General features: G+C 38.1%; 3 protein-coding genes across 3 annotated transcripts; all 3 read right to left on the reverse strand.

Annotated features, from left to right (window-relative positions):
* Window positions 1-1,074: 1,074 nt before the first annotated feature.
* Window positions 1,075-2,782, reverse strand: LOC139454820 (uncharacterized). The gene is made up of 5 exons (XM_071236443.1): window positions 2,614-2,782; window positions 2,165-2,200; window positions 1,843-1,995; window positions 1,522-1,580; window positions 1,075-1,080 (listed from the first exon to the last, which is right to left on the reverse strand). Exons 1-5 carry the CDS (start codon window positions 2,780-2,782, stop codon window positions 1,075-1,077), a joined length of 423 nt encoding a protein of 140 aa, XP_071092544.1.
* Window positions 2,783-7,836: 5,054 nt separating this feature from the next.
* LOC139455374 (uncharacterized) lies at window positions 7,837-10,263 on the reverse strand. Its single transcript, XM_071236930.1, has 5 exons — window positions 10,095-10,263; window positions 9,243-9,278; window positions 8,912-9,064; window positions 8,363-8,421; window positions 7,837-7,897 (listed from the first exon to the last, which is right to left on the reverse strand). Exons 1-5 carry the CDS (start codon window positions 10,261-10,263, stop codon window positions 7,892-7,894), a joined length of 423 nt encoding a protein of 140 aa, XP_071093031.1. The 3' UTR covers window positions 7,837-7,891.
* Window positions 10,264-16,119: 5,856 nt separating this feature from the next.
* On the reverse strand, window positions 16,120-18,545 carry LOC139454821 (uncharacterized). Its single transcript, XM_071236444.1, has 5 exons — window positions 18,377-18,545; window positions 17,849-17,884; window positions 17,514-17,666; window positions 16,957-17,015; window positions 16,120-16,176 (listed from the first exon to the last, which is right to left on the reverse strand). The coding sequence occupies exons 1-5, from the start codon at window positions 18,543-18,545 to the stop codon at window positions 16,120-16,122; spliced, it is 474 nt and encodes a 157-aa protein (XP_071092545.1).
* Window positions 18,546-22,436: the final 3,891 nt, after the last annotated feature.

The raw sequence follows: 22,436 nt of genomic DNA on the forward strand, positions 1-22,436 counted from the left end.
GGAAAGAAAATCACTTTGCTTCAGACTGTTGAAAAAAGGGAGAAATTGTCAGCCACAAAAAATACGTTGTTGCAAGATTGTTTCAAGAGATTTTAGGCTAATAGCTTTAATCAGATTTTTGCGTCTGTAGCTAGAAACTTCAAAGTACAATTCCATAAACAATCCCCTCCCCTCCCCTCCCTAGAATACCAAATGGTTGGCCCCTGAGAGGCAGTGAAGTGATTTAATCCTTTAATGGTTAAAAATGTCACATTGTCACAACGGTATGGCAATGTCATGTTTACGTTGTCACAGTATTAAGATATTGCGTCCACGCAATGTTATTCCATGGACTCCCATTTATGTTGTCACAACTTTCTGTTGTGATACGTTATTTTCACGTCATATTTACAAGAATATTGTCGTTACTTTGCGTTATGTTATGTTAATGTTATATTTTACGTTGTATTTTAAGTTGTAGGAATGTTATGTTGTACGTTGTGGCAACGTTATAATATGACGTCCATATTAAGTCCAATCTTCATTGCCGTTCTCTCAACAGAGTACATGACATCTTAAAATACTACTGGCCTTAGGTTTGCGTTACAAAACAAAATTCATATTCAAGTGTGCACTGATGAAGACATGGCCCTACAGAATCACCACAATCCGCCTCAGTGGCCTAGTGGATAGAGTGTCTGCCTGGAGAGAGGAATGTTGGTTTGTCGACCGCGAAAAGATGACTTTTTTGAGGTTATAGTTCTTCCTTGAAGCATAGGCACGCTCCTGAGAAGTTTCTGTGAACCTGTGTGTACTTCTGTCATACGTCCAACTGACCATCCAGCCACACAGTGGTTCCGATGTAACACGAATAGGCTTCACAGTTCATAATGATATTTCGCATGGACTAATAATTCTGTTGACAATATATTGTGATAAATGTTATACCTAAGGGATTAACTAAAATCAACATAACAAAAGATAAACTATAATGTAAAGTTTATTTATTTGAAAGACTTGTACATTGCAGATCAAGTAGTCAGGATTTCAAGTCTGGATGTCATTCAGGTCATGGATGCAGCATCGGTTATCTCTTCATCCCTGCGAAAAGAGAACGTAAGGTTTCATAACAGCCAAACTGTTTCATATCAAATGAAAGAATGGTTCAACTTGTCAGTTGATCACTAATATTATACTCAATGATGTTGTTGTTCTTGTCGTCATCGTTTTGTACCGTTAACCAAATTTCCGTATGGAACGTGTTCATTTATGTAGCTATAGCTTCAACTCCTTGGACAATTTTATATCTATGTAGATCTACAGCTTCCCCTCCCTGGACAGGCTTATTCAAAAGAGGAGCTATACAATGTTATGTCCTGGCGGATTCCATTAAATTCTATTGGTATGTTCTCGGCAGTAAACTGATTTACCCATTATCTATTGGTATGTTCTCGGTAGTAAACTGATTTACCCATTATCTATTGGTATGTTCTCGGCAGTAAACTGATTTACCCATTATCCCATTGAGAATAAGTAACCTACCCGGTAAGAACCATATTTCTGAGTGCCGGACTGGGATCCCCACTGGTTCCATCGCTGACCTGCAAATATTAAGATGCATTATTGTGTGATTGAGAGAGAAAGAATTGGATATATTTACGATAGCTTCTAGCATTGCTTATTTCGCACTCCTATCAAATAAATATGATTGGAAAGAAAGGGAATGTCTTAAAGAGGTATCGTGTCGTGACACGTATGTATGGTGCTATAATTTCTGATCATGGTGGTAGAGGTGTCAATCTATTCTGGCAGCAATACTACCCTCACCACTGGAGTTATCATATATTTAATATACTTGGGTACCTTGTTGATAATGGTCTTGATGTCCGGGGTAGGTGTTCACGTGCTCAGGGTAGGAAGGTAGGTGGGATGGATAGGTAGGGTAGTCATTGGACGGGTAGGTCTGTCTGTAACTCGGGTACCCATTGACATGGGACGGCACAGATCGACGGTATCCTTGTCAAATGAATGCAATTATCATGTTAGTCGGGTATTGTTGTAGGAACAAAATAGAAGGATATATTGAAATAATAAATTTACATAAGCTGTACATACAGAAGTGTGAAAGAATGATATCAATTTACTTGTATGAGATACAGGATGATATGTGATACTAAGGACTTACTTCTATAATGTCCCTGAGAGCGTCCTCCCCACACATCTGGAAGGAACAAAAGGCGGGCATGTATACAATAAGATACCTACAACGTTATGATATGAAACATCAACGTAAGGGAACAACCGATGTCGACTTTCTGCCGAAACAGATGCCATTGGGTGTAAAATGCATTTGGTGGGGAAAATTATATAAATCATTATGAATCAGTGAAATTCAGTGATGACGATTCCCCAGAAATGAGGACAGAAAAATCGTCTTGATTTATTTTATCAAACATCCGTACAAGGGAGAATCCGAGTCCAGTGGGAGCCCAGTTGTGTTTAGTTGTGTTCTTGGTGTGAAAAATATAAAATGCTCCTCTAAGGTCACTTTTGTTTTTAATAAAAACATTTCAGCTTCTGTGTAACAAGTATTTAGGTGGTAGGTAAACTGAGGTTAAATATGTTTTCACTTACCAGTAGGATATCTGTCTGGGTAATGGTTGCCAGGGTAGTTGTTAGGGTAGTATTGATCTCTGTATTGTACATCCGGGTACTGCCCGGAGGATGGATAACGGTTATAAACAGCACCGGAACATACCAGGGCGCATGCGCACAGCAGAGCAAGAGACAAGACAGATTCCATTGTTGAGATTCTGCAAGAACATCATATTCATTTTTTAAACATCCAATCAATTGGTTTCAATCCATGATATACATATAGATTTGATAAACATGCTATTTGTTAATAACAAATGAGACAGATTTGTGACTCCGTATAATTTGCAAGCGTTATGAACAACTGAATATACTACAGTTTGGTAACAGGTAACGGCTTTAATATTTACCTAGGCACATTGCTTTGTTAATTATGGGATTGATATATCCTAGGCGCCAAAAGAAACAGTATATATGTAGATATAGTAAGTGAATCAATTTAATAAGAAATTGATAAATTACTTAGAATTTTGAAATTAGCAGTGAAGGAGCGATTGTTGATTACAAAAGGGTTCAACATTGTTCATTCTTGTAAATGTTGAAACAAAGCGAAGTTTCACTCACAACATGTGAAAAGGAATGAATCTTACCAGAATATCCAGCTATGAGTCTGATACCGGGGATGTAGATCTGATGTGAGATAGTAACGAAACATGGGTCTTATATAGGACTGACTACACATTTGAAACATCGTTTGACGCGTAGAATGTCGCATTTCCTTGTTACCTACTATATCCCTTGCTCCTATCAACAGCCAATAGACAGCGTTATCTGGTTGGGGACGTCTTTCCTGACAGACATATGTCGACAGTTGTAGACGTCAGTCATCCATCACATTAGGTTGTCAAATGTCACTTTAAAGTGGTGTTTAAAACAAATTCATAATTTTGAATTCGCATTTCAATTTTGTTATAGTTCATATTATCGTTAATATATAGGTCACTATGTTTACAGGTATACAATTCATTTAACAGTAAATCAAAAATCAAGATCACTTTTTTATTTCATGTGGTGATTCCTTTCAAGCTAAGTGACTTCACTATTATGTCCGCGGTTTGTGGGAAGTTACATTTGGGTGTTCCGTGAACTGACATTTATTATTCCTTCTACTATTACTATGAGGCACTTTTCAGGCTTATCTCCTATTGTTACTATTTTGTTGTTTGCATCTGCTACTATGAGTGTTAATTTCAACAATTTGTAACTGGTGCTATCTCTCTCTCTCCTCTCTCTCCCCTCTCTTGCTCCTCCTCTCCTCTCTCTATCTCCTCTCTCTCACTCTCTTCCCTCTCTCCTTTCTCTCCCATCTCTTTCTCCTCCTCTCCTCTCTCTCCTCTCCCTCTCCTCCTCTCCTTCTCTCTCCCTCCCTCTCTCCCTCTACTACTACTACTGCTACTACTACTTCTTCTTTGCTTCTATTACTACCACCACCACTACAACTACTGCTACCACTACAACAGCTTTCACTACAGCTACTACTTCCACTACTACTACTGATGCCACTGGTGCTACTTCTACGAATACGACGATGGCGGCTACCGCTACTACAGCTTCTACTATGTACGAATAAACGAACACGAGACGACTACTTCTACTACCACCACTACGAATCTGCGAAACTGAAAAAGGAAACAGATACAAAAGAAACACTGCTGCTCAGTTCCATAAATCGTCTTGAAGACAAATAAACTGAATTGATAGAAAGCACTGTTGTTAAAACAGGTGCAAGTGAGGAAGGAAATGTATTATATTCTTTATTGAGTTAATGTAAATCTTACATTCATAAATGTGATATTTTCAACGAAATCATCACAGGCCACAGTAAATGATGGCTATAACTTATGACGTGAGGTGAAATGGGGTTTAACGTCCCGTCCAAGATTATTGCACTTATATAGCGACGTGCATGTACGTGTGTGTGTTTGTGTGGCTGCTTTACAAGTCCTGACTGATGCCGATTTATAGTGCTAGCTCACTGAGGTAGCATGCCGCAGTTTAACATAAGTACCCCACTCAGACACAGTATACTGACTCCGAGCCGACCAGTCCTTGTTTTAGCCCCTTAATGCCGAGCGCCAGACAGGGTAACAACAAGTACCATATTTTAACGTCTTTTGGTTTGACGCTGCCGGGGATCGAACCCCGGACCTTCCGCTGTCCGGGCGGACGCTCTACCACTAGAAAACGGAGGCGGTCATAAAACTTATGACGTACATGTAAATGTATATGTAAATGTCTATCAATGAAATATGTATTGTATAATGGGCCGGTGGCCCCTTAACTGCAATAAACTCTCTCTGTGTAAATGTCTATCAACATATATACTTTCAACTGTCATTGTGTCATCCATAACCACCATATCACCAAACAAGGGGAGATGGTGTTGCTCGCCCTGTCACTGTGACGTCAAGGACAGCATCATTTATGTATAAAAGGATCCATACATACATTTATCAACACTTGCCACAACTCTTGATTTGCTTGGGATATATTTGAAGAGAATGTTGGCTCGATCTGATAATTCAACACATGTCAATGTGAAATATTGCATACTTTTGGCTTATTGCAACTGATTACAGAGTAAATAAAAGAAACAAAACCCTTTCCATCATCGTAAGAAATTCATTGTCCATTGTTTCATTGTTCATAAAATGATTGTGCTATATTGTACCTCCAAAGTTGCAGACACAAAAGCTCTGGAGCTGCTGGAATTGTTAGCCATAAAGGGAAAAAAGACCATTGGAAATTTGAAGTCATCCCTCATGTCCCACAGTCTAGTGAACAGATTGCGAATCTTGTTACTTTGAATCTTTATGCATTAGATCTTAATATGAAACCGATCAGGCTGTTTCATTGGTTTCTTCTATTTCTAACTGGCGTGGGTAAATTAGACGTAGGGAATTATATATTTGACAATTATTGAATGCTATCAGATCGTCCATATACCTAAAGCGTATGCTAAACTTCTTCGGCAAATCCCCTCGTTTTGATTTCTCCAATCCGAGAAGACATTCTGACTCGTATGCATAAAGAAAGGGATCAACAAAGAAGGAAGCACAATTTATAGGATTATTAAAAACTACAAAACCAGTGCCGAGCTCGGCACCTAGATATCAGTGAAACTAATCTGTATGACACAGCAGTTACTCCATCCAGATACGGCAATAAACGTCAAAGCATCGGGGTATACATATTCCCTATCTGTCACACAAAAAAACACTTTAAAGGGACGATGTTTCATTTTGTTTTGTCCAATAAACCAAGCCTGTAAATTGTATACTGTAAGATTGTTCAACATGTAGTAGGGTAAAGCTGGGTTTTTTTACATTCGTCGTGTCGCTTATATGTATATAAATTTAAATAAACCTGCATTGAATTTTCACCCCTAAGACGACGCGTTCTGTGATGTGAGTTATTTAAAACACATTTATGGCTGATTCAGCCTAAATAATGAACAAATTTCAAGGCAAACTGTGTAGCCTAAGGGCTAATGATTTCTGTTACTTGAGCTGCAAGTCAATTGCCCATTCAACACAGTGTTTTTAAGAACAGGTTTGTCAGGTGTTATGTGAGGAAGATTACCTGTATGATTGATATGTATTGTTGCAAAGGTAGAAGTGTGTGACATCAATTGCCCTGTTACTGTCCATTTCCCCGTGACGCCCACGCGGAGGAAGAGGTCACGATGACCTGTCACACGTGGACGAGGTATTGTCATGACATCTAGTGTATGGGCTGCTGGCCTATAGACACGCATACATGCGTATTATACATACGTATGTGAGTGTGTACTTAGTCACATGTATAAACACACAGTCTTCCTGTGACGATGGACGCACATACTCACACAATCGTAGGCATGCCTCGATACATAATGTAAATATTTGCAATGAGACAAACAAATGTAATACCGAGGGACGTGCCCAGTCAGCTGAACACGTTAGGTTTCACACACAACTGTAAACGAACCTAGCTATCGATAAGTCGAAACATGAAAACTTCGGTGAAACCCACGAGCACGGGTATGGTACTGACAAATCTAGAAACATAATAGGGGTTAACCGGGATTCGAACCTACAATCATAGGTTTCTGGCGTGCCCAAGGGACGCAACTCTGCACAGCGAATCGCGGCGCCTTAGACAGCTGGGCCACCCGTGCCCCTTTGACTTGTTGAAGGTGTAAAATGTAAATTATGGAAATGACTTCCCCAATTGATATAACTTCAACAATTGACACGTTCAAAGTGTAAGATGTTGACATAACCTTTACAGGTGGATTGTGGAAGCCGTTACATGTGTGACTGACTTCTACAGTTGACTCGTGGAAGATGGAAAATGAAGGACGAACCTCATAAGATAGTGTTTAAACCAAGGAAAGTTCATTCGGTGCCTGGATGGGTGGGTGGCTGGAAAGTAAATTGTCCCAGAAAATGTTGGAAAGAAAATCACTTTGCTTCAGACTGTTGAAAAAAGGGAGAAATTGTCAGCCACAATTGTTTAAAGAAGTTTTAGGCTAATAGCTTTCATCAGAGTTTTGCGTCTGTAGCTGAAAAACTCAACGTACAGTTCCATACGCAATCCCCTCCCCTCCCTAGAATACCAAATGGTTGGTTCCTAAGTTGTAGGAATGTTATGTTGTACGTTGTGGCAACGTTATAATATGACGTCCATATTAAGTCCAATCTTCATTGCCGTTCTCTCAACAGAGTACATGACATCTTTAAATACTACTGGCTTTATGTTTGCGTTACAAAACAAAATTCATATTCGAGTGTGCACTTATGAAGACATGGCCCTACAGAATCACCACAATCCGCAACAGTGGCCTAGTGGATAGAGTGTCTGCCTGGAGAGAGGAATGTCGGTTGGTCGACCGCGTCATACCAAAGGACGCGAAAAGATGGCTTTTTCGGAGATCATAGTTCTTCCTTGAAGCATAGGTACGCTCCTGAGAAGTTTCTGTGAACCTGTGTGTACTTCTGTCATATGTCCAACTGACCATCCAGCCACGCAGTGGTTCCGTTGTAACACGAATAGGCTTCACAGTTCATAATGATATTTCTCATGGACTAATAATTCTGTTGACAATATAGTGTGATAAATGTTATTCCTAAGGGATTTTTTAAAATCAGCATAACAAAAGATAAACTATAATGTAAAGTTTATTTATTTGAAAGACTTGTACATTGCAAATCAAGTAGTCAGGATTTCAAGTCTGGATGTCATTCAGGTCATGGATGCAGCATCGGTTATCTCTTCATCCCTGCGAAAAGAGAACGTAAGGTTTCATAACATCCAATCTGTTTCATATCAAATGAAAGAATGGTTCAACTTGTCAGTTGATCACTAATATCATACTCAATGTTGTTGTTGTTCTTGTCGTCATCGTTTTGTACCGTTAACTGATTTACCCATTATCTATTGGTATGTTCTCGGTAGTAAACTGATTTACTCACTATCTATTGGTATGTCCTCGGTAGTAAACTGATTTACCCATTATCTATTGGTATGTTCTCGGTAGTAAACTGATTTACCCATTATCTATTGGTATGTTCTCGGTAGTAAACTGATTTACCCATTATCTATTGGTATGTTCTCTTTAGTAAACTGATTTACCCATTATCTATTGGTATGTTCTCGATGGTAAACTGTTTTAACCATTATCTATTGGTACGTTCTCGGTAGTAAACTGATTTACCCATTATCCCATTGAGAATAAGTAACCTACCCGGTAAGAGCCATATTTCTGAGTGCCGGACTGGGATCCCCACTGGTTCCATCGCTGACCTGCAAAAATTAATGTGAATGATTGTGTGATTGAGAGAGAAAGAATTGGATATATTTACGATAGCTTCTAGCATTTCTTATTTCGCACTCCTATCAAATAAATATGATTAGAAAGAAAGGGAATGCCTTCAAGAGGTATTGTACGGGGGGAGGGAGAATGATGTTTCGTGCTTTTCTGATTATGTTGATAGCGATATCCGCGTATTTTGATAGCAAAGGATTTAAAATGAATTAAATATGATTAATACCCGAGATAATCGGAATTATTATTTATCTTCAGCAGCCTATGTTGTCGAAAGAGGCGACTAACGGGGTCGAGAGGTCGGGCTAGCTGACTTGGTTGATGCATGTAATCGTATCCCAGTTAAGAAGATCGATGCTCATGATGTCAATCACTGGATTATCTGATCTAGATTCGATTATTCACAGGCCACCGTCATACAGCAGGAAGTGTGGCGTCAAGCAAAGAACAAACAAATGTGATTGGTACCTTGTTGATAATGGTCTTGATGTCCAGGGTAGGTGTTCACGTGCTCAGGGTAGGAAGGTAGGTGTGAGGGATATGTGGGATAGTCATTGGACGGGTAGGACTGTCTGTAACTCGGGTATCCATTGACTTGGGACGGTACAGATCGTCGGTATCCTGGTCAAATGAATACATTTATCATGTTTGTCGGGTATTGTTATAGGCAAATAATAGCAGGCGATATTGAAATAATAAATCTGTAAATCATAGCTATGTAGTATGGATTATGATACAGAAAGAATCATATCAATTATCTTTTTCAGATACAAGATCATATGTGATAATAAAGCCTTACTTCTGTTATGTCCCTGAGAGCGTCCTCCCCACACATCTGGAAGGAGAAAAAGGCTGTCATGTATACAATAAGATACATAGAGCGTTGTACGTCAGTTACTGGTTTGTCACTTGACTGGGCTTAACAGCATTGGAGTATTTGCCATTTGCCATTGATCGACTGAACTTAATTGTGCACCACAGAGATGCAATAAATCGATGGTCGGCAAGTATTCCACTTTTTCGTTCTTTAATCATCAAAAGTTGTAATTTATGTTGTGAATTAATACATTCATTAAAATATTACTGACGTTTTGCTGTTCATTTGGGGTTTTAGACAGACAAAGATGACGAGCAAACACATCAGAAGTAAATATTAAGGTGTACAAAGAAAAAATTCAGTTTTATTTATTGTTTGCAAATAAAGATCAAATAGATTTCACTGTATGGTTATAATGATTACCAACTCCCATATTTCATCCATGCACGGATGCATTCATGGATTGTATATATGTAAACCAACAGTTCAATGCAATAAGTCAAACAGTGATCAGCATTACACAAGAAACCACCGTGCGGTTAGGGCTTCTAGCTGTTGGAAAACCACACCACTGTTTTGGCTCATTCTAAATTGACAAGTAGATTTAGGCGGACAACGAGAAATGTTTCCTGAGGAAACAACTTTTTGTACCATTTATGTTTGCTGGTATTCTTTGTTAAAAATCATCCCTTTTGTTTGAATGCAAAAAGCTTTACCTCATTCCTCACAAATACGAGAAACATTTTATTATGTAACTTTAAGTTAAAAAAACATTTCCTAGGTGTTAAGTATTTAGGTGGTTGGTAAATTGAGGTCAAATATGTTTTCACTTACCAGTAGGATATCTGTCTGGGTAATGGTTGCCAGGGTAGTTGTTAGGGTAGTATTGATCTCTGTATTGTACATCCGGGTACTGCCCGGAGGATGGATAACGGTTGTAAACAGCACCGGAACATACCAGGGCGCATGCACACAGCATAGCAAGAGACAAGACAGATTCCATGGTTGAGATTCTGCAAGAGCATCATATTCATTTTTTAAACATCCAATCAATTGGTTTCAATCCATGATATACATATAGGTTTGATTAACAGGCAATTTGTTAATAACAAATGAGACAGATTTGTGACTCCGTATAATTTGCAAGCGTTATGAACAACTAAATAAACTATAGTTAATTGCTTTGTTAATTATGGGATTGACAATCACCATAAATTGGTTTTAATCCATGATGTACATATAGGTTTCATAAACAGGTGATTTGTTGATAATAAATTTTTGACCGTATTAACCAGCGTTATGAACTTATCAATATACATGAGTAAACAATAAACCACAGTTTGATAACATATATCCGCTTTTATATTGCTTTGTTATCTGTGAAATTAATATATCCTAGGCGCCAAAAGAAATTGTGCATATAGTCTATGTGTAAATATAGTAAGTGAATCAATTTAATAAGAAATTGATAAATTACTTAGTAATTTTTGGCCAGGGAAAACACATTGATTCTCCATGAGCAAAAACTATTACTGAGTAGTAATACGACACTTAGTATATTAACTTCTTTGTGAAAGAGTGATTGTAGATTACAAAAGTGTTCAACACTGTTCATTCTAGTAAACAATATCGTTAAATGGTTGAAACTATGCGAAGTTAAACTCACAACAAGTGAAAGGAATAAATCTTACCAGAATATGCAGCTATGAGTCTGACACCGGGGATGTAGATCTGATGTGAGATAGTAACGAAACATGGGTCTTATATAGGACTGACTACACATTTGAAACATCGTTTGACGCGTGGAATTAGCATTTCCTTTTTACCTACTATCAACAGCCAATAGACAGCGTTATCTGGTTGGTGACGTCTTTCCTGACAGACATGTTGGAGAGTTATTCATCCATCACATGAGATGTCACCACTTTGATGTGGTGCTTAAAACAAATTCATCATTTTGTTGCACATGGCAAATGACATCCTTTTGAATTTGCATTTCAGTATTGTTATAATTCATATTACCTTTAACATATAAGTCACTACTACTGCTACTGCTCTTTCTTCTGCTAGTACGATGACGACGACTACTACTACTGTTATTATTATTACTTCTGCTATTACTGCTACTATTGCGACTATGAATTCACATACGACTACTACTACTACCACTACGAATATGCGAAACTGAAAAAGGTAACAGATACAAATGAAACACAGCTGTTCAGTTCCATAAAACTTCTTGAAGGTATATAAACCGAATTGATAGAAAGCACTGCTGTTAAAACATGTCAAGTGAGGAATAAAAGGCATTTTATTCGTTATTGAGTTAATGTAAACCTCACATTCATAAATGTTGTATTTCGACAAAGTCGTCAGGGCCGCAGTTAATGATGGATATGACTCATGACGTATATGTAAATGTCTATCTACATATATATTTTCAACTGTCATTGTGTTATAAATAACCACCATGTCATAAAACAGAGGAAATGACGTTGCTCGTCCTGTCACTGTGACGTCCAGGACAACATAATTATATTATCAAAGGCTTCATACATACATTTTTTAACACTTGCCACAACTGTTGATTGCCTTGGGATAATTTAAAGAGAAATCTGTCTGGATCTGATATTTCAACATCATTGTGAAATATTACAAACTATTGGTGATGCACAAACAGACTGCAGAGTAAATAAAAGTGGCAAAACCCTTGCCATAATCGTAAGAAATACATTGTCTGTTGTTACATCGTCCTTTGAAATCTTTATAGAATGATTATGCTCCTTTGTACCTCCAAAGTTGCAGACACCAAAGCTCCGAAGCTGCTGGAATTGTTCGACATGAAGGGAAAGTTGAAGTCATCCCTCTTGTCCCATTGTCTTGTGAATAGGTACTTGTCACTCTGAATATTTATGCATTAAATATGAAAAAGATTAGGTTTCATTGGTTTGAGATATTTGACAATTATTGAACGACATCAGATCGTCGATATACTTGAAACTAGACCTCTCGAGCAAATTCCTTTGTTTTGAGTTTACCAATCCCAGAAGACATTATAACTCATATGCATAAAGAAACAGATCCGCAAAGAAGGGAGCAGAATTAATAGGATTATTACTCTACAACTCTATACACTCTACAAATCCAGTGCAGAGCTCATCACCCAGACATTTGTGAAACTAATCTGTAGTAGAAGTAACACCTTTGTTTCAAGTTAGATACCTCAGGTCCATAGAACATAACATTACAGGAATACAGTTACTGATAAAGTGACTTGTACAATAGTAGGTTTATGATTAGAAGACACCATGCGAACAAAGGATTCCAGTGATGGATTCACAAAGTATTTAGGATCAATGGATTTCTTCAATCATTAAAAGAAAGTCATGCAAGTGCAAAATGATATTCATTTTCCACTAGACTAATATTTAATCGAAGACAATATCTACACAAGCGACATGCTGATGACTGCCACATCTACATCTTGACAGCGCTTGTTTCAATAGTGTAGAGTCGACTTGGGAAAGCTATACTTTGGTCTGTAAAACTGATTTGCAAGTTGAAAATGTCATTAGTTTTGGATTTGATGATTTCTATGAATGTCATTGTTGGATGTTGCAATTGGATACACGTTGTTTCAACTGAGATAAAAAGATAAAAATTTCCAACATCTTGCATAATCCAGGCGAAGCCAAAGCCAAACTGGAATAACATATGTTTTATTTTAGTTGCCCAGGAAGTTCTGTTTACGCAATCCAATCCATACAGCATCAGATACTTTGCTTTGGTAGTCGGCCATTATTCATGATGGCTAGTTTAGCCCAATATTTTACACATTTTGTTACATGGGTGAGAAATAATAAAGGCTGAACAGAATCATTACAAGCGCTCAGAGGCAGATACAGAATTATTTTTATATACTTATTGTCTGAACTCTCTCAATTTGATCCACGATTTCGTATCCCTACAGTTCGGAGCCGTATGTCAGGATGGGCAGAACCATGATATCGAAAATCCTTTGTGCAGTCGTAATTCGTAAGCCACCACACACAGGGTGCAACCTGTATACTTATTCCGCCTGCTTTGACAACACGCGTCTTGACCTCGTCGAAAGAGTGGTACTTTCTAATCATGCCATAAAGTGTTAACATGTTATCCACCGTCGAATAACCTTTCCTGAATCCAGCTTGATTGTCGTAAATAACATTATTTTCATAAATAAATTTTGGAGTCTCTGGTTTGATATTTTGGTGAAATAACCTTTCCAATCACTGGTAATAGAGAGATTCGTTTGTTGTTGTTTGGATACGATAAAGTGTCTTTTTCATGAAGAGGCATTTGATTGCCTTGCACCAGTCAATCGGGACATTTCCAGTTTTCATTATTTCATCAAACAAATTCATTAATTTTGGAGATATTTGAATTGTGGAGTGTTTAAGCAATTCCGATAGCATTCGAGTGCAACCTGTATGACATTTAATTTAACTTCCAGAATGGTTATGTCTCTTTAAGTTGATCGGGTAGTCCTTCATTGCAATTGTTACAATGTGAATCATGCTCGAATAAATGCTGATTAATCTAATCTGTATGACATAGCAAAAACTCCATCAACGTAGCTTCGTCAAATAAAACATCAAAGCCGCGGGGTATACATATATGTATCTGTCAAAAAGAAAGATAGCTTTAAACAGCCATTGTTTAATTTTGTTTTGTCCAACAAACCAAGCCTATGAATTGCAAACCGCGTCAGCTCGTTGTTGTTCAATATGTAGTAGGGTAAAGCAGGTTTTTTAACATTCGTCGTGCGTGTATATAATTCTAAATAAACCTGAATTATGCTCACACTCATAAGATAACTGGTTCTGTAATGGTTTTCTGAAACACGTTTTGGAACATTCAGTCTTATAAACGTACATGCAAATAACTCACTCGTGCTTTTTTTATTCCAATCGTTTTATGAGTGAGATTGTTTTCACTAATTATTATTCATATCATTAACATATACATATATTCAGTGATAATACAAACAGATAGTACTGGCGTCATAATTGTTGTGTCATCTTCTGATCTTGGCTAATTTCTCGGCAGTGTTACATATTCGCAAAACACAAGCTTACGATATGTTGGAATCATACAATGGACTCTAGTTTCAGCCTTAAGTGGAGCTTTAGTGGAGCTTTAGCTGCAACGCCCATGACAGTCTTATACCTGTGGACCTATAGCTTCAACTCCCTGGATAGCTGTATTCCTAACTAGAGCTATAGCTTCAACTCCCTGGATAGCTTTATTCCTTACTAGATCTATAGCTTCAACTCCCTGGATAGGCTTATGCCAAAGTGAAGCTATTATTTACAGCTTCAACGCCCCGGAAAGCTTTATTTCAAAGTGCAGCTACATCTTCAAAGCCTAAGACAGATCTGTTGCCAAGTAGAGATATTATTAATGGCAAAGACAAACCCTCGTACCTATGGACCATCTCTGCCCATGGCACATGGAAGTGAGCAAGAAGAAAGAGTGACTTCTACATTTGACTTGTTGAAGTTGTAACACGTGAGAATGACCTTATTTTTAAGGTGTAAATTATGGAAATGGCTTCCCCAACTGACGTCCAAAGCGTAAGATGTAGAAATAGCATTTACAGGTGGATTGTGGAAGGCGTTACATGTGGAAGGTTGCGAAGGAGATTACTTCAAGATATCTTTCTTTCTTCTTACAACATTTTGTAAATATAATTTGATATTGACAGTGTTTAAACCATGGAAAGTTTATCAGGTATTATGGGTGGTGACTAGGAATTTGCAAAAATAATTGTAACAGTAAATGTTGCAACAAAATAAGTATGCTTCAGACTGTTGCAAAAATGAAGAAATCATCAGCCTAAAAAAATACATTGTTGCAAGGTGTTTTTTTTCAAAGGAATATTTAGGCTCATGGTTTAATTTGGAAAAAACAATATCTGTTTTTGTGTTTTCAGCTGGAAAATACCAACTCTCCATACAAAATCCCCTACCCTCCCTAGAATACCAAATGGTTGGTCCATAAGAGAGAGTGAAGTGGTTTCATCCGTTGATGTAGGGGGTGCCGATGTAGGTGCCCAGCTACCAATGTCACGTTGTCACAATGTTATGATATTACGCCAAAGTAATGTTATTCCGTGGATTCCCATTGTGTCACAACGTTTATGGCTGACGTTGTCATACGTTATTTTCACGTCGCCACAAAGTTACGAAAACAGTGTAATTACGTTGTGGTCATGTTGTATTTCACGTTGTGGTAACGTTGTATTTTACATTGTGGGGATGTTGAACGTTATAATATGACGTCTATATTGCGTCCATGTAACGTTATTATGTGCATCACCATTGACGTTGTCACAATGACATGAACGAACGCTGTGTAAGAAGATTGAAAAGCGTTGTAACAACGTCATCTCAATATGTCCATCATCGGAACATCTAAACATGCATTATGTTTTATGTGACAAAACACAATCCATATTCGAGTGTATACTTATGAAGCCTTGGCTATACAGAATCACCACAAGCCGCCTGCGTGGTGGATAGAGTGTCTGCCTGGAGAGAGCAAGATCGGTGGCACGGCCGCTCCATACCAAAAGACGTGGAAAGACGACTTTTCAGCTCAGAGGTTGTTTACTGATTCAGTGGGGTGACCATCTGTCTCAGTGAGCAAGACTATAAAACCGGCATTAGTCTGGATTAGTACACACACGCGCGCGCGCGCGCGCGCGCATACGCATGCACGCACGCACGCACGCACACACCCATACAAGCACGTCTTACAATAATGCTTATAAGTGCAATAATCTTGGGCACGACGTTAAACTCCATTTCATTTCAATTCACAGTTTCACCATGATGTTAAGTCGGAGGTCAAAGTTCTTCCTTGAAGCTCTCAACTAAAATCAACATCACAAAAGACACACTATAATGTAAAGTGTATTTATTTGAAAGACTTGTACATAGCAGATCATGTTATAAGGATTTCAAGTCTGGAGGTCATGGATGGAGCATCGGTTATCTCTTCATCCCTGCAAATAAAGAACGTAAGGTTTCATGACAGCAAGACTGTTTCATATGAAAGGAAAGAATGGGTGGACTTGGCGCTGATAGGTAATTAGCAGTAGACATAACTATCAGTGCTAATTACTGTGAAGTGTTGGCTTCCATTTTCTATTGCTAATCACCTTTCAGCGCCAGTTATATGTTGGCCTCCTTGTTAAGGTTCCACCTTTTGTTATCTTATTACTTTTGTTGTTCTTACATGTACATATATATGCTCTCTGCCTTGCATTCACCTGATGAAGGAGTAAGCATATACTCCAAAAAGTTGTGTTCCACATAATAAAGAAGTTAACATCCATAAATTCCCTTCCTTGTGTGTATCAGTTCTAAATGCCTTTCAAAGACTTGATGCTGTTGTTTTTCTTGTTCGTGTCGTCATCGTTGTCTAACATTAACCAAAGTATTGTATGGAACGTGTTCATTGATGAACCTATAGCTTCAACTCCCTGGACAATTATATTTCTCGGTAGATCTACAGCTTCTACTCCCTGGATAGGCTTATTCAAAAGTGGAGCTATTGTTATCTGATGCCATGTCGGATATGTTCTCTGTAGTATTTGAGTAAGTTTTATATTCTGATTTACCCATTATCCCATTGAGAATAAGAAACCTACCCGGTAAGAGCCATATTTCTGAGTGCCGGACTGGGATCCCCACTGGTTCCATCGCTGACCTGCAAATATTAAGGTGCGTTATTGTGCGAGTTAGATAAAAAGGAATTGGATATATTACGATTGCTTCTAGTATTGCTTATTTCGCACTGCTATCAAATAGAATATGACTGAATAGAAAGGGACATAACTCAAAGAGGTATTCTGGCGGGACAATGATGCTTGATGCTTATTATGTTGACAGGGATATCAGCGTATTATGACACCAATCAAAGGACCATAATAAATTATATATGATTAATACCCGTGAAGATCCAAATTAGAATTGATCTTCGGCAACCCATGTTTGTCGTAAGAGGCGACTAACGGGATCGACTGATCAGGCTTGCAATATTGGTTGATGCATATCATTGTATCCCAGTTAGGAAGATCAATGCTCATGATGTCAATCACTATAACAGTCTGGTCTAGACTTGATTATTCTCAGGTCGCCGTCATACGGCCAAATATTGCTGTGTGCGGCGTTAAACAACAAACAAATAAACAAATGTGACTGGTACCTTGTTGATAACGGTCTTGATGTCCGGGGTAGGTGTTCACGTGCTCAGGGTAGGAAGGTAGGTGTGATGGATAGGTAGGGTAGTCATTGGACGGGTAGGTCTGTCTGTAACTCGGGTATCCATTGACATGGGACGGAACAGATCGTCGGTATCCTGGTCAAATGAATGCATTCATCATGTTAGTCGGGTATTGTTACAGAAACAATATAAGCAGGCTATATTGAAATAATAAATCTTAATATCATAGCTATGTACCCATAGGAATATGATACAGAAAGAATCATATCAATTTACTTGTATCAGATACAGGATGATATGTGATACTAAGGACCTACTTCTATAATGTCCCTGAGAGTGTCCTCCCCACACATCTGGAAGGAACAAAAGGCTGTCATGCACACATACAATCAGATCAATACAACGTTATGATATGAAACATCAACGACAGAGAATAACCAGTGTCGAATATCTGCCGAAACAGATTCCTTTTGGAGTAAAAGGCATTTGGTGGTGAAAATTATATGAATCAGTATGAATCACTGAAAATCAGTGATGACATGACGATTACCTATGATTGAGAAACCAGTTGAAACAATTTATTATATCAAACTTCCGCATAGAGGATTATCCAAGTTCGGCATGATCCCAGTTGTGTTTACTACTATTCTTGGAGGGAAAAATATAAAGTGCTCCTCTAAGGTCACCTTTGTTTTAATAAAAACAGTTAAAATGTCCAACCTATATTCTCACTTTGGAGAAAAGTGTGGCCGAGAATTATTGTTTATGTAGCCTTATAATACCACCTTATTTGTAACAAGTATTTAGGTGGTTGGTAAAATGAGAATACATATTTTTTCACTTACCAGTAGGATATCTGTTTGGGTAATGGTTGCCAGGGTAGTTGTTAGGGTAGTATTGATCTCTGTATTGTACATCCGGGTACTGCCCGGAGGATGGATAACGGTTGTAAACAGCACCGGAACATATCAGGGCGCATGCGCACAGCAGAGCAAGAGACAAGACAGATTCCATTGTTGAGATTCTGCAAGAACATCATATTCACTTAAACATCACCATAAATTGGCTTCAATCAATGATGTTCATATATGTTTGATAAACGTACTATTTGTTAAGGGCAAATTTGACAAATTTGAGACTGTGTATTTTCCAGCGTTATGAGCTAGTGAATACACATGAGCCGACAACTGAATTTACAACGGCTAGATAATATTCGACGATTTTTAAATTACACAGACACATTGCTTTGTTAACTATGGAATTAATATACCGTAGGCGCCAAAAGAAACAGTGGATCAATGTCCCGCATATTTACAGGCTATAAACAGTGAGAAATATTGGTAAGAATACCACACGTTATTAAGGATATGTTTATTTTGATATAAACACTTGGAGAATTCTATAATGGTGAAATGCCACGTTATTTCATCAGTGTCATTGTTATCTGCACCATGAAAGAATGCTAACATATCATGGTCTTCCAACATCTCCATTTTAACATACATTTCAACATCAAGATTATCAATTAGAGTGGAAAAGAATACACCTCTCTCTGAAAGTAGTTTAAGATGACATTATGATAATAATCAGTCGCAAAAGTATTACAATGTGTACATTCCTTCTTGATCCAATGCTTATTACATACTGTATTTCTTAACTCAATTCTGAATTACAGTGCTGTTTAACACATGAGGTGTAAGTGTTGTGTGAATTTTAGAATACCGAAACAGGTCAGTTCTACGTGATAGTTTGTGTTTCCATACTTTTCCTCGTGGGTAGTTATTTCATTTAACACAATCTTTCTCCACTTAGTTTTCGCAGGGAATGCCCCTGTTCAAACGTAGTGAAATACACGATGAAGTAGGTTATATTTCTTAGCTGTTGAAAGCAACACTCCACATACGCGATAGCGATTGTATATAAAACGAGTGTTCAACACTGTTCATTCTAGTAAACAATGTCGTTAAATGTTGGAATAATGCGAAGTTAAACTCATAACATGTAAAGGGGAATGAATCTTACCAGAATATCCAGCTATGAGTCTGACACCGGGGATGTAGATCTGATGTGAGATAGTATCGAAACATGGGGTCTTATATAGGACTGACTACACATTTGAAACATCGTATGACGCGTAGAATGTAGCATTTCCTTGTTACCTACTATATCCCTTGCAACTCTCCACAGCCAATAGACGGTGTTACCTGGTTGATGACGTCTTTCCTGACAGACATGTTGTAGAAGTCAGTCATCCATCACATACGGTAGTCAAATGTAACTTGGACGTGAAGCTTTAGACAAATTCACCATTTTACTGCACATGGCAAATGAAATCCTTATGAATTCGCATTTCAATGTTGTTATAATTTATATTATCTTTGATATATTGATCACTATGTTTACAGAAATACAATTCATTTAACCGTTAATATAAAACCATGAACACTTTGTTATTTCAGATGGTGATTTCATCCCAACTTAAGTGATCTCATTATCATGTCAGCAGTTTGTGGGAGGTTACATTTGGGTGGTTCCGTGAACTGACATTTATTATTACTTCTGCTATTACTGTAAGGCATTTTCAGGCTTATCTCCTACTGCTACTATTTAGCGTTTGCATCTGCTACTATCAGTGTAAACTTCAACAATTTGTAACAATAACTGGTGCTCTCTCTCCCTCTCTACTACTACTACTACTACTACTACTACTACTACTACTACTACTACCATTATAACTACTACTGCTGCTACTGGTGCTACTACCACGAATACGATGATGACGGCTATCACTACAGCTCCTACTACCACTATTACTGCTGCTGCCCCTGGTGCTACTACTACGAATACGACGATGACGGCTACCACTAATACTACTACAACTACTATTATTACGACTATGAAGACGAATACGACTTCTACTACCACCACTACGATCTGCGAAACTGAAAAAGTAAACAGATACAACTGCTCAGTTCCATAAAACTTCTTGAAGGTGAATGAATCGAATTGATAGAAAGCACAGAAGTTAAAACAGGTCAAGTAAGGAAGGAACTGTATTTTCTTCTTTATTAAGTTAATGTAACCTCACATTCATAAATATGATATTTCGACAAAGTCATCAAGGGCCACAGTAAATGATGGTAATAACTTTTGACGTACATGTAAATGTATATGTAAATGTGTATCTACATGTATATACTTTCAACTGTCATTGTGTCATAAATAACCACCATATCACCAAACAGGTTAATGGTGTTGCTCGTTCTGTCACTGTGACGTCAAGGACAACATAATTGTATTATTAATGGCCCCATACATACATTTATCAACACTTGCCACAACTCTTGATTTCTTGAAACACATTAAAAGAAATTCAATGATAATGTTGGCTGGATCTGATATTTCAACGTCATTGTGAAATATTACACACTATTGGCGATGCGGAAAATGATTGCAGAGTAAATAAAAGCGACATAACCCTTTCCATAATAGTAAGAAATTCTTTGTCCATTGTTTCATTGTCCTTTGAAATCTTCCTGGAATGAGCATGCTCTATTGTACCTCCTAAGATGCAGACATCCCAATTGTCCCACAGGCTTGTGGATAGGTTTTTGTCACTCTGAATCTTTATCCATTAGATCTAGACATGAAACCGATAAGGCCGTTTCATCAGATACTTGCCAATTATTGTACAATATCAGATCGTCGATATACCTAAAGTTTATGCTGAACTTCTCGGGCAAATTCCCTTGTTTTGATTTGGCCAATCCGAGAAGACATTCTAATAAGTATGCATAAAGAAACAGATCAGCAAAGAAAGCAACACAATTAAAAATTATTTTTTAACACCACAATAACAGTACAGAGCTAGTCATCCAGACATGGCAATAAATCGTTAATGCCTCGGGGTATACATATTCGTATCTGTCATAAAAAAGATGACTTTGAACAGCCGGTGTTTATTTTTTGTTTTGTCCAATAAACCAAGTCTGAAAACTGCATACCGTTAGATCGTTATTGATAAATATGCCCTATCACCTTCCATTTCCCCGTGATGCCCACGTGGAGGAAGAGGTCACGATGACCTGTTACATGTGGGCGGGATATTGTCATGACATCTAGTGTATGAACTGGTGACCCATCGACACACATCATGTCTTCATGTGACGATTGTGTACTCACGCACGTACTCACGCACGAACCTGTCGATACGTCGAAACAAGAAAACTCGTTATTTGCATTGGCTCGAAATATCGGAGCATCGCTTGTCTCGAACTATGGCGATCCCGATATGTTTCCAATGGTCAATAGTTCTCGAGTAAACTTTTTTGTGTTCTTTTATGTTTTATTTGAAAATTTAAATTTACTTTTGTCAGGAATGTCCCTCAATATCCCATACTGAGACAATCCTGAACATTTTATGATTAGATATCGTGGTGGTATTTATAATTACATGTCAAATGCTGCTTTAAGTGTTACATCTCCGATCTCCACATAACTAGTCCTACTTATGTGAGTGAGTGAGTGAGTTGGGTTTAACGCCGCTTTTAACAGTATTCCAGTTATATGACGGCATGTCAGCTTAATGTGGGAGAAAAGCCCGAAGTGATGCAGGCCTCAGACGGTTACCACTTCGGTGAAACCCACGAGCACGGGTATGGTGCTGACAAAGCTTGAAACATCGGGATTCGAACCTACAACCATAGGTTTCTAGACTGCCCAAGGGACGCACCTCTGCACAGCAAATCGCGGTGCCTTAGACGATTGGGCCACCCGTGCCACCACAACCCCCCCCCCCCATGGTGCATAACCAATTTGGTTTGCGTACATGCAAACAACTCACTCGTGAAGTTTTCGTGAGTTTGTTCTCACTAATTATTATTCAAATGATTAACATGAGCGACT

Source organism: Haliotis cracherodii, unplaced genomic scaffold, assembly GCF_022045235.1.
Source record: "Haliotis cracherodii isolate W230 unplaced genomic scaffold, xgHalCrac1.p SCAF_11, whole genome shotgun sequence".
Lineage (NCBI taxonomy): Eukaryota > Metazoa > Mollusca > Gastropoda > Lepetellida > Haliotidae > Haliotis > Haliotis cracherodii.